We start from the raw sequence: 13,108 nt of genomic DNA, 5'->3' as shown, positions 1-13,108 counted from the left end.
CTCTAATAATAGAGATTTAATAGTTCGTTCTGCTTAATTAATGTTGCATATATTCTTGAGGAAGTGCTACACAGCATGAATGTGCTCTCCAAACATCGGTGATTCCCTAAAATCATCTAATATTCAGTCTTGTCCTCTTATTGTACATTCATCAGTCGGTTATCTCCATAAAAAGGACACAAAGGCACAAATGTGAACAGATAAACACTATATACTGGTTTCCCTCTCTTGAGAGTGAGTTTAAGGAAATGCTCTGGTGCTCATGTGAACACGGTCACTGTGATTCAAACCAACAGTAACTGTGCACTAAGATGAACAGGTGGACTATAGGATTGCTGAGATTTAAAATTGTGCGTTTAAGGCTACTGACCAATGTGTTGATCCAAAGAACCGACCAAAGCGGTCATTTTTTTCTTTTCGTTTTTTTTTATATTGTTTTAAAGTTTTAAAGCACTATTATTAAATAATACCACCGAATATCATCTCTCTGTGTACGTTTATTTAAATGGCACGGATGTGATCAGCTGGTGGTAGAGTTGTCCAGGTGGCCAGCAGGTGGCAGACTTTGGCTCTCTGTGAGAGAGTGATGTTCTGTGCCATGTGGATGATGCAGTCTATGCCTCTATGGTCACTTCTGGGTTGGCTTGGACCAAGCTAAACATATAATGCAGGACAAGTCCATGAGAAAATGACTTTATGGATACATAAGTCTCCTGTTTTAAAAAAGGTTTTGCTTATACAACTAATGACTGTTTGCTGTTTGTTGGTCATTTTGCTTGTGGTAAATTTGACCAAGTTCAACTGAGAATCATATTAGAATCAATCTCAAAACAGATTTGAGAAATGGAAAACTGGGAATGGTGTTGGATGCAAAGCTTTGGCTTTTTTTTTTGTTTTTTTGTTTTTTGTTCACCAAATTAAAAAAAATGAAGTGCACTACTGCTCAGACGTTTGGGGTAATTTCGGGATTTAAAAAACATTTTTTATTCTTTTATTCTGCAGTGACACATTAAATTGATCAAAAGTGACATTGTTATAAAAACTATTACATTTGAAATAAATGCGGTTAAACTTCCTGTTCATCAAAGAATCCTAAAAATGTTTCACAATTTATCACAAATAATATGCACCACAACTGTTTGAAACATTGATAATGTGACACTGGAGTAATACAGAAGCTGCTGAAATTCAGCTTTGATTTATTTCATCACAGGAACAAAATACATTTTAAAATGTTAAAAAGCTCTTTTAAATTGTAGTAATATTTTCCAGTATTACTGTGAATTACCTGCGAATGTGTTTGAGAGCATAGTCCCTCTTTAAGCATTTAATGTTCTCTCTGATGACAGAATGTTCTCTACAGTGCCTCCCTATGCATCAGCACCTTCAAATGCAGCTCCAGAATCAGTCTCGCTTGGCTCCGGCCTCCCCTGCTCCTGCTCAGACACCCCCTCTCCACACCGTCCCCGACCTGACAAACAGCTCGCACAGCGACTTCTACACGGTTCACACCGACATGAATTCAGAGGTGGACGCACTGGACCCAAGTATTATGGACTTCGCCTGGCAAGGTAACTATGTTAATAATCGACTGATATTAAAATATTGAAAGCTCAGAACGTTTGTTTGTATCTAAGCTGATATCTAACACAGTTCTCCTCTTCTGATTGCAGGAAACCTGTGGGAGGAGATGAAGGATGACAGCTTTAACCTGGAGGCATTAGGTACACTCAGTAACTCCCCACTTCGGCTGTCTGACTGTGACCTGGACACTGGCAATGTCACGCCTGTGTCCAATGCAGGAGGACTGCCTTACCCAGACCTGCAGGTGACAGGCCTCTACTCTTCATACTCGGCTGTGGATGCCCTTTCTAACCAGTACATGAACACACAAGGAGCAACAAAGCCTATCGTTTTGCTTTAATTGCACCAGCAAGAAATTAAACAAGCTGAGCTTTACTTCCCAGGACCATCTATAAAGCTTTCAATCCTAGCCTTCGTGGCGTGTCAGACTCCAAAAAACATCCTGCAACACAGATTTCTTCCAAGGCAGCCAAAAATGTTTAGCAAAATTGTTGCAACATCAGATAGAAAGCATTACGATATCCTGAACTGAGTAGCATTTATGGTGACGTCACAGTATTCAAAGGTGTCATTTGCATTGACTGTATTAATTGCATTAAAAGCAATGGGTTTGAAGGGACCAAATCAGCAATTGTTTTTTTTTTAGAGAATTTGCATGGTGAGAGAGTATGATTGATAAGGAGTTTAGATTTCCTCAGTGCAGATACTGGCATTGTGGCCGAACGTAATCATACAAACTACAGTGTTGTTATCATTATACGCCTAATGCAAATTGTGAGTTAACACAACACTTAAGGAACAAAGATCAAATCATGGGAATTATGATTTTGGGTGTTGCCAAGCTTTTTTCTGTACCATAAAAGGAACTTGTTTTCTTCTCATTTTGTCCATGTAACTGTTAGCCTTGTAACTGTAGTTGTGTGTCTTTTGTTGTACTGTGATAGACACTGTATCTGCTCTTTAATGTTTGTTTATTATTTATATTTATGAAAAGAGCTGAAATGGTGACATGAATCATTTTTTATTGTACATATCTAAATATTTTGAATGCAAGCAATAAAATTTCAGATTCAGATTGAAAGATGTATTCATTTAACTTGCTTTTAATTCTAATGACTTTAATTTTTAGCTGCATATGCATTTACATGACCAGTGTTGGGAAGGTTACTTCGGAAATGTAATAGGTTACAGATTACCCTATCTAAAATGTAATAAGTAGAGTAACTATTTCAATTACTTTATTAAAGTAATGTAACGGATTACATTTGATTACTTTTCAAAATTTCAAATGTTTTCAACTACAGGTGCATCTAAAAAAAATTAGAATCATGGAAAAGTTCTTTATTTTTTGTAATTTAATTCAAAAAAGCAAACTTTCCTATATTCTAGATTCATTGCACACAAACTGAAATATTTCAAGAGGTTTTTTTTTTAAATTATTATTCTGATGGTTACGACTTGCAGCTTAGGAAAATGAAAAATTCAGCATCTCAAAAAATGTGAATATTTTCTGAAAGATCAATCAAAAAAAGATTTACAGAACAGAAATGTTCAAGATCTCCAAAGTAGGTTTAATGATGTACTCAATACTTGGTTGGGGCTCCTTTTGCACGAATTACTGCTTCAATGCGGCGTGGCATGGAGGAGATCAGCCTGTGGCACTGTTATAATATTAGTGACAATAGTGACAATATTAGTGACATTACATAAATGAAATGCCACCCTGCATATAGAGTGCGGGTAGAATAATTTGGCAAAAACAAAGCAAATACTGTATATATACACAACTGAACAAAATGTCGACCCATCTGTATTTCTAAGATTAAGATCATTATGAATTGGATAAATGACCACAAACTCACCAAGATGAAAACACGGATTATTTAATCCATAATTATAAATCTCTTTTTAAAAACAGCCTGATAAACAGTCGACAAAGTCAGGCACTTTGGCTCTAGTATTAATCGGACTTGTATGTTCTAAAAGCACACAAACTCGATTAAAGGCATTACATCTGATCAAGAAGTCTTCTTTAATCAGAATCAACAGCTGAGTACAGTACAGCATCAGTAGGTACACATATTTATCCATTCATAGAACCAGCACATACTGTACGGCTGCATTCATATGAACAGAAGAATTACCTGCAGTCATGTGAAATAAACTATACAAACAACCAAAGTTCAAGCCATTAAAATATACAGTGGCCCTGATATTGATAACACTGTATAACAGGGGTGCCCAACCCTGTTCCTGCAGAGCTCAGCTCCAACCCTGATCAAACACACCTGTCTGTAATGAACTATACAAACAACCAAAGTTCAAGCCATTAAAATATACAGTGGCCCTGATATTGATAACACTGTATAACAGGGTTGCTGTATAACTACTTTCACTAGCATGTGGTATATTTAACACCAAGCAGATTAGTTAATGTACATTCAATATGAACAGATAAATGAATTTCATGACAATTTGAATGTACATTAACAATTCTGCAAGCATTACAGCATTTTGCAATGCAATGTTTGTTCATAACTACTCGATGATGAAAGCTATCATCAAGAATTGCCCTGATATCTACACAGTGATTGTATTTAGGTGTAATACGGTTACTTCGCTCTAATAATAGAGATATAATAGTTTGTTCTGCTTAATTAATGTTGCATATATTCCTGAGGAAGTGCTACACCGCATGAATGTGCGCTCCAAGCATCGGTGATTCCCTAAAACCATCTAATATTCAGTCTTGTCCGCTCATTGTACATTCATCAGTCGGTTATTTCCACAGAAAGGACACAAAGGCACAAATGTGAACAGATAAACACTGTATACTAGTTTCCCTCTCTTGAGAGCGAGTTTAAAGAAATGCTCCGCTGAGAAATGTCCATCCTAACATGGTCTCTGTGAGTCACACTAACAGCAACTGTGTGCACTAAGATGAGTAGGTGGACTATGCGATTGCTGGACATTTATAATTGTGCGTTTAAGGCTACTGACCAATGTGTTGATCCAAAGAACCAACCAAAAACGGTCCTTTTTTCTTTTAAATTAGACTTTTAAAGCCCTATTAATTAATAATACCACTTGGATATCATCTCTCTGTAGGTTTATTTCAATGGCATGGATGTGATCAGCTGTTGGTAGAGTTGTCCAAGGTGGCCAGCAGGTGGCAGACTTTGGCTCTCTGTGAGGGAGTGATGTTCTGTGCCATCTGGATGATGCAGTCCATGGTCACTTCTGGGTTGGCTTGGACTAAACTAAACATATAATGCAGGACAAGTTTTAAAAGAGGTGTGCTTATACAACCAATGACTGTTTGCTGGTCATTGTGTTTGTGCTAAATCTGACTTAAAGTTTGATTGTTATTATAAAACAGATTTGAGAAACGGAAAACCAGGAATGGTGTTGGATGCAAAGCTTTGGCTTTGAGGTTTAGAGGCTTTTTGGAGGTTTGGGGTCATTTAGGGGATTTTTTTCTAAAAGTACTTTTTACTTTTATTCTGTAGTGACATTAAATTGATCAAAAGTGACATTTTTTAAAGTGCCCCTATTATGGGTTATGAAAGGTTCATATTTTGGTTTTAGGAGTCCCCAACAACAGGTTGACATGCATGCAAGGTCAAAAAACACTTTCATTGTCTTATAATATGCATTTATTTTTACCTTACTTGCTCAACGACTCCCAAACGATTCGCTCAACGATTCATTTTTCCAAACCCCTCCTTTGCGTGACGCTAATCGGCGGTGATTGGTCGATTGGTCTAATTTTCGTTTAATCTTGCCTGTAATGCCCAGTGTTGCCAACTTCTTTCAATGGAAAGTAGCTAAAGCCTGCTTGAAAAGTCGCTAAACGTCGATAAATGACATCATACGCCAATTAGCATATTCATGACGTCAGTGTGTCTTATTGTCTTGCCTCTCTGTGCTCACAAACTGTATTTTAATTCAGCCAAATTCTCAACAGAACTGTTTTCATTGATATATTTCACTGTTTCTGTTGCCAGAAAATGGGATGAATATGAAATAGTGACTGAAACGCAGCCCATTAAGTCTAACCAGCTCTCCCTTACAAGATGTTAATCTGCACTAAAATCCTGATTTATAATCGAGACGTCGTCTAATGAAATCAAATACACAAGATAAAGACAATGGCTGTGCTGTGATTTTGGCTATATTTGCATGTAAAATAGAGTTAGAAGCGACAGAATATCTAGACAATGGCTCTGCTGTGATTTTGGCTATATTTGCATGTAAAATAGAGTTAGAAGCGACAGAATATCTATTTTACCTGAAAGCACTGCTCCTATCTGCCGCTCGCTGAACAGATCAGACGCAGAGAGAGGTGTGTGCGCGCTGTGAAAACAAGACCTTGCGCTCGCGCAGCAGTACCCCCGGGTCTCAGAGACTAAATAAGGTTTGTCCAAGAAGTCGCTAGATTTGTCGCTAGGCGCTTTTTTGGAAAAAAGTCGCTAAGGGGGTCTGAAAAGTCGCTAAATCTAGCGACAAAGTCGCTAAGTTGGCAACACTGGTAATGCCTGATAAAGCAGCGTTTGTGAGCGCAGTGCTGCTTTGTTTACAGCCGTTACCGGGGAAACAGCTATTTTACCGCTCCAACAGCGGCACCTAGTGGCAAAGAATGAATTTGCATTTTCATTCAGATCAACGGGAAAAACATATGCTAATGTTTCATGTTGACGTCAACATGAAATGGCTTGGGATTCGTTTTAAAAACGACTCGTTTCAATGATTCAGAGTCGACTCTTTCTTTTGAGAGACAATAACTTTATACACGGTGCACTTTCAGATTTAAAACTTGGCAGGATGTTTTCATTCATTTAGAGCTGTGTTACACACTGCATGAAAGGTAATTTTCAAAAATCCATAATAGGGGCACTTTAAACAAACAACTACATTTTAAATAAATGTTGTTCTTTTCAACTTTCTGTTTATCAAAGAATCCTAAAAATGTAGCAGTTTATCACAAATATTATGCAGCATAACTGTTTGAAACATTGATAATGTTTCCTGAGCACCAAATTAGCATATGATGTCTGAAGGATCATGTGACACTGGAGTAATAGCTGCTGAAATTCCTTCCCAGGAATAAATTACATTTTAAAATAGTAAAAAGCTCTTTTAAATTGTAATAATATTTTACAGTATTACTGTTTTTGCTGTAATTCCAACCAAATAAATGCAGCCTTGGTGAACATAAGATACTTCTTTGAAAAGCATAAGAAAATCTAACCGATCCCAAACTACTGTATTTTACAGTAGTGTGTTCTATTGCATTCATGGGAAAATTTACACACAAAAAAATCTAATTAAATGCCTATCCGAGGGGAGAAAATTACCTGCGGATGTGTTTGAGAGCGTAGTCCCTCTTTAAGTATTTAATGTTCTCTCTGATGACTGAACATGTTCCATCCTGCTGTGACAGATGGTTTTCCAGCCACTCTACCACCACTTTGTTATTGTCCCATAGATACGCCTGAAAGATCCAATTATCAAACAATTACTTCACATGGGATGAATATCAACTTCATTATAGTCAAGTTTGATGAAGATACATTTGAAGTTAGAGTTAGCTTAATTTAGCTAGCAAAGCTAGACTACAGTGCCCACCAATGTTTTTTTTGTATTATTTATTACAGTATTTATTAATATTTTGAATTAACTTTTATTTGCATATTTTCCGTTTTCATTTAAATTTTAAAATGAATCTTTAATTTTTATTTCAGGTTAAGTTTTAGAAATGTTAATACCAATTAATTTCGGTTAGTTCCAGAGGCAACATATTTCTATTTCATTGCAGCTTCACCAGAAACTACTTTTAATAGTGTTTTACAATAACTGTTGTTTTCTTCTTGGCAAATCAAGAATTGTCTGAGTTTGTGTTACAAATTGTCGACTTCAGAGAAAGAGAGAAAAACAGAAATCTTCAGTTTTTTTGTTTCCCATCATACATGAATTAAGTTTGCTTACTTTTACAGTCCCTTCTGTCTCCACAAACCAGCGGCGTAACATGGACTGTATGTGGCCGTTGCTCAGATCTTGGTTGGCCTGCATGATCTCCCCCTTCACCACCTCCTCCAACAGCAGTCGCCTCAGACGCCAGTAAAAGAATGACCTAGCGTTCTTCCAGTCCAGGATGTCCTGAAAACATTTGATTAGGTGAAAAAGCAGAAAGGCCACTCTTTAAAACTGGTAGATTTCTAGCATGTGATCAACAGCTATGGAAAAAAAAATCTCTTCATATGTGCCTAATATTTCGTTTGTTTATACCGTGATGACACTCTTTTCCTGCATCCTTCCTGGAGTGTCATGAAGGTCCACAAACTGCACCGCCACCTGGTGGTAGATGGGAACAAATCAAGAATTGTCTGAGTTTGTGTTACAAATTGTCGACTTCAGAGAAAGAGAGAAAAACAGAAATCTTCAGTTTTTTTGTTTCCCATCATACATGAATTAAGTTTGCTTACTTTTACAGTCCCTTCTGTCTCCACAAACCAGCGGCGTAACATGGACTGTATGTGGCCGTTGCTCAGATCTTGGTTGGCCTGCATGATCTCCCCCTTCACCACCTCCTCCAACAGCAGTCGCCTCAGACGCCAGTAAAAGAATGACCTAGCGTTCTTCCAGTCCAGGATGTCCTGAAAACATTTGATTAGGTGAAAAAGCAGAAAGGCCACTCTTTAAAACTGGTAGATTTCTAGCATGTGATGCACAGCTATGGAAAAAAAAATCTCTTCATATGTGCCTAATATTTCGTTTGTTTATACCGTGATGACACTCTTTTCCTGCATCCTTCCTGGAGTGTCATGAAGGTCCACAAACTGCACCGCCACCTGGTGGTAGATGGGAAGAAGGAACTCCTCTCTAGACTTCAGTTTGGCCTCCAAGTCTTTACGCTCCTGGCTTGGTAACTCCGGGTTGCCTATGTGGAGTACAACAGTAAACCGTGTGTCCCAGCAGGTAAACATTCCCTGGGCCAGTGAGAAAATTTGTGTTCAAGTGAGATTAATTGCTATACCTAGCTGCTCAGCCAGACGGGAATACACAGCATCAATCCTTTGCATGGTCTTTAGCAGGTCTTTCTTTCTGAACTTGATCTCTACTGTGCCCTCGGCCTCTAGAACACCCCCTCTGAAGAGGAAAAGAGGTGAACGATCAAATAAGATCAAAGATTTAGAAGGGTAGTGCAGGGAAGCTGTATCGACATGCTCACCTGCTTTCTCGATCTGCATAGAGCTCCATGTGCTGAGGGTTTATAGTGGGGTCGATCACAACCCATGATCCTCCTCTCAGCTCAGCGTGGGGAGGGATGTAAACCAGTACAGGCTGGTTGAACTCAAGCAGGGCATCCACGATGTAAGAGCCAAACTTTAGCACCTGGTCATACATATCTGACACACAGAGCATTCATGTTGAAAGAAAACCCCTTAAAACTTTGCAGATACACTGCCGTTCATAAATGTTCCTGAAAGAAGTTTACATGCTCACCAAGGCTGCATTTATTGGATGATAAATACAGTAATATTGTGAAATTTTAAATAACAGCTTTCTTTATGAATATATTTTAAAGTGTAATTTATTTCTGTGATGGCAAAACTGAATTTTCAGTAGTCAGTAGTACTCCAGTCTTCATTGTCAGATGATCCTTCAGAAATCATTCTAATATGCTGATTTGGTGCTTAAGAAACATTTCTTATTATTATCAATGATGAAAACAGCCGTGCTGCTTAATATTTTTGTAAAAACCATGATAGCATTCTTTGATGAATAGAAAGGCCAACATTTATTTTTAACTGTCACTTTTGATCAATTTAATGCATCCCTGCTGAATAAAATAAAAACTTCATAACCCTAAACGTTTGAACAGGTACATTAAAGTGCAAACCAGCTATATACCTTTCATGCCTCCAGAGAAGCCTCTCCAGTTGGCAAACACCATAAGTGGAATTTTCTCCCTGTTGAAATCTTCAATAGCCTGAGCGGTTTTATACGCTGAATCTGGGAACCACACTTGACCAGCCTGCTGATAGATCTGAGGCAGAAAAGACACTTTAAGTGCATAATGATAAGAATAATTGGGACACGCTAACAGCAAACACAGAGAACACTTAAGGGAACCACAGTCAGGGCCTAAAACGTTCATAGTGTCAGGACTCTGACCTTGGCCTCTGAGTCTAAGTTGGCTGGATCTGCTGGAATGGTAACCTCAACTGTGCGTGTCTCAACGGCAATGACACCAAGAGGAATCCCACCAAGCCTGTAGGACATTCACAGTCTCACTCAGCTCAGAATATTCAGTTGAATCAAATGTTTGTTTGACATCTTCACTTAATGTTCTGTCTCTTACCTGGCTCTACCCACCACCACTGTCTGTGCCCAGGTAGCCATCACCTCCATAAATGTACCATGGTCAAAGAACCCACTCTGCCATGCTCCCTTCACAGCTATCAACACAAATTCAAAGAAAAGAAAGGCTGAGCTTGTAGTATCATCCTGAGCTCCATTGCAGACAGGTCGAGGGTATGTCTTGAAATGTTCAGAACAGATTGTGTGGATAATTAGATTCTTACTGGGATGGGGTCGTCCGCACAACAGCCAGCGAGGGTCATAGGGGGCTTTTGTGGGAACAAAATCGATCTCTCTCTCAACTGGATCAGTAGGAGGCATTATTGGGACAGGACTTTGATTGCTCTAAATTATAACAGCAAACAAAAGTAGGGTTTGATGTTAATTTAATCGAACAAAAAACACCTTTGCCCTTTTGTCATTTGGACTAACAGCCCAAACTACTTTAAAGTCATGCTAAAGATTACATCTAAAGCCTGACAAGATCATAACTGGACAATATATATTTTTTACAGTTTTTTTTACTGATGCAAATATGTTAGAAACGATGCATCGGGATACAAATGCCAACTTGTATCCGATGCACACTTTTTTACGATGCATCGCATCATTAACTTTCATGCCGATGCAAATCTGTGAATCTTACCATCGCTAATATATATATAACTGATTTATTTATTGGCATAAAAATTCAACCTTGAATATTAAACCCATTCACCATCCAACTTTCATTACCGTAAAGCAAATTGTAATATATATATAAATAAAGTACGTATACACAACCGTTTAGAGTCATTAAGATCCATTATAAGGTCCCTTAAGCCTGTCACTTAAAGGGATAGTTCACCCAAAAATGTAAATTCTGTCATTAATTACTCACCCTCATGTCGTTCCAAACCCGTAAGACCTCCGTACACCTTCAGAACACAAATTAAGATATTTATAAAATAATCCATGTGACATCAGGGCTTCAACCGTCTTCCGCATCACCCTGGTGCCATTTTGGAGAGTATCACGATGTATGCGCATGCTTTGATCTGAACGTAAACAACGTATGCTGTTCTGTGTCAGCAGCATCACGCGTATATGTTGTTTACGTTCAGATCAAAGCACACGCATACATCGTGATACTCTCCAAAATGGTACCAGGGTGATGCGGAGGAGACGAATTGTTGAATAAAGTTGTTATTTTTGTTTTCTTTGGGCATAAAAAGTATTCTTGTAGCTTAAAAAAAAATTACGGTTGAACCACTGATGTCACATGGATTATTTTACCCATGTCCTTACTACTTTTCTGGACCTTGATCGTGGTAGTACCCTTGCTGTCTATGGAGGGTCAGAGAGCTTTCGGAATTCATCAAAAATATCTTAACTTGTGTTCCGAAGATGAGCGAAGGTCTTACGGGTTTGGAACGACATGAGGGTGAGTAATTAATTTTTTGGGTGAACCATCCCTTTAATGCATCTTTGCTAAATAGAAGTATTTGACTTTTTAACAGGGGTGTATATAATGATAGAATTTGTGCCTTTTTATGCTAATTTAATAATTAAAAAAAAAAAAGAAGCTGGATTTGCTTATAATTCTAAATCATGATTTCTGTTTTATATTATTCTTATTTTGGGGATAAATATGAACTGGGCATGTTTTTTTGTTTTGAGATTCACCCTACAGTATCTGTGAACAGACTACCTTTGGCATGTAGGACAGCCACTGTAGTATAGTTAGCACCCCTTCAAAGTCATCTGGCACAATGTTGTGCGTCACTCCATTGTTGTGCATGATCTGAACCCCTCCCAGCTGGTTATTGGAGGTGTAGACTTCACGACCCAGCACCTACAAAGAAATACAGAATTAAAAAATTCAAGACTTAAATCACTGAATTAAAGTGGCTTCATCTTTTCTCAAGAATAAAGGAAACACAGCCCACATAAACATGACACTTTTTATTCATCTTCATTATTTTTTTCATGACACAGTTTAAGGTGTGACTGCAGATGTGAAATTCCACACCTTGTTTAGTGCCCCAGCCCCAGTCAGGATGATATGGGAGTTTTCCACTTGAATTACTCTTTGTCCTAGACGTACCAGATACGCACCGATTCCTATAGCACGACATGTGACCTAGAGGAACACAGAATGATTACTAGATGACCAAAACATAGATAATATATTATATATTGCATATATAATAAACATTGGCATTTTGTTCCTGGCACACTGTAAATTGTTTGATGAGATTATGGGTAGATGTTAGATCTTACCATGCTTATGGTGATGACTTCCTTATAAGCCTGAGAAGTTTCTCCAGCTATGGTGCCAGAACCCCTCAGGTTCTCCACTCCAAGACCCTCTTCCTTCCCTATGATGTCTGTGATGATGTACCTGAGACATTATTTGAACACATAAGAGCCGATGAGAGAGAGGTGTTTGGGTATAGTTCTTTCTGTGCATACTGAAACCAGTAGGCTTACCTGGACTCGCCTCCCTCCTCTACATGGTGACAGTGGACAGAATTAGAGGAACTGATGCGGGTGTAGTCCTGAGGCGTCAGATATAGGTACTTAAATCCCTGCATGGGCAAAACAGAATAATAGACTTGAACAAAAGCTGGGTAAACAAAGCAAACATGCATCAAATATGATTTATAGAATTAAAAAACCCAAGAGTCAGTGGTGGTTTGATTTTACAAAGATGCAAAAGCATTAGCGATATTACAGCGAAATTAACACGAAACTCCCCAGCCAAGCAACGGTAAATTTGACCGCACATTAAGCATTCGGTCACCTTATAAGGGTCATCTGGGTCGATCCAAGCCACTTGAAACATGTGGCGGATCTCCTCCGCCAGGCCGATTCGAGCTCCACTATTGGCTGCGATGTAGATACGTGGAATCCCCTCTGCTCTGGCCAGCTCAGATGCCCGTAAAAAAAGCTCATCTTCCTGGGGCCCAAATGAGCCAATCATATGGGTAATATCATTACAGATCACAATGATATCTCGGCCCTCTGGGTACTCTGGAGTCTTCATTTTCATGCGATAAGCCACCATGCCGATCTGGAAAGGGAGGACAAACAAATGACTTGCACAGAGTTCATCCATTTACTTCACTGTTGCGAAAAAGTTATTTACATTTACTATCTTTTCTTTACAAGGTAAATT

The 13,108-nt window shown here is 38.4% G+C and overlaps 2 protein-coding genes across 2 annotated transcripts in view; one reads left to right on the top strand and one right to left on the bottom strand.

Annotated features, from left to right (window-relative positions):
- The first annotated feature begins 1,342 nt into the window (after positions 1-1,342).
- On the top strand, positions 1,343-2,210 carry LOC107752148 (forkhead box protein N4-like). The gene is made up of 2 exons (XM_016568035.1): positions 1,343-1,571; positions 1,674-2,210. The coding sequence occupies exons 1-2, from the start codon at positions 1,343-1,345 to the stop codon at positions 1,922-1,924; spliced, it is 480 nt and encodes a 159-aa protein (XP_016423521.1). The 3' UTR covers positions 1,925-2,210.
- Positions 2,211-4,622: 2,412 nt separating this feature from the next.
- Positions 4,623-13,108, bottom strand: part of acacb (acetyl-CoA carboxylase beta) — a 35,120-nt gene continuing 26,634 nt past the window's right edge. The window contains exons 39-54 of the mRNA XM_016568034.1: positions 12,734-13,003; positions 12,421-12,518; positions 12,211-12,331; positions 11,960-12,070; positions 11,639-11,782; positions 10,173-10,293; positions 9,950-10,046; positions 9,763-9,859; positions 9,499-9,634; positions 8,816-8,993; positions 8,621-8,733; positions 8,436-8,524; positions 7,873-7,938; positions 7,573-7,743; positions 6,942-7,078; positions 4,623-4,844 (exon numbers count right to left, since the gene is read on the bottom strand). Of these exons, the coding sequence (XP_016423520.1) occupies positions 4,718-4,844; positions 6,942-7,078; positions 7,573-7,743; positions 7,873-7,938; positions 8,436-8,524; positions 8,621-8,733; positions 8,816-8,993; positions 9,499-9,634; positions 9,763-9,859; positions 9,950-10,046; positions 10,173-10,293; positions 11,639-11,782; positions 11,960-12,070; positions 12,211-12,331; positions 12,421-12,518; positions 12,734-13,003 (2,076 nt within the window). The 3' untranslated portion in view covers positions 4,623-4,717. The remainder of the gene's footprint in view (positions 4,845-6,941; positions 7,079-7,572; positions 7,744-7,872; positions 7,939-8,435; positions 8,525-8,620; positions 8,734-8,815; positions 8,994-9,498; positions 9,635-9,762; positions 9,860-9,949; positions 10,047-10,172; positions 10,294-11,638; positions 11,783-11,959; positions 12,071-12,210; positions 12,332-12,420; positions 12,519-12,733; positions 13,004-13,108) is intronic.

This window comes from Sinocyclocheilus rhinocerous, unplaced genomic scaffold (genome assembly GCF_001515625.1).
Source record: "Sinocyclocheilus rhinocerous isolate Xijiao unplaced genomic scaffold, SAMN03320098_v1.1 scaffold1312, whole genome shotgun sequence".
In the NCBI taxonomy this organism is placed as follows: Eukaryota; Metazoa; Chordata; class Actinopteri; order Cypriniformes; family Cyprinidae; genus Sinocyclocheilus; species Sinocyclocheilus rhinocerous.
This window is presented reverse-complemented; position numbering and strand designations above follow the sequence as displayed.

Excerpts from the sequence above, each read along its gene's own strand:
- LOC107752148 (XM_016568035.1), top strand. The coding sequence starts at position 1,343 with ATGACAGAATGTTCTCTACAGTGCCTCCCTATGCATCAGCACCTTCAA. Across the intron at positions 1,572-1,673 it reads TATGGACTTCGCCTGGCAAG|GAAACCTGTGGGAGGAGATG; the intron begins GTAACTATGTTA and ends TTCTGATTGCAG.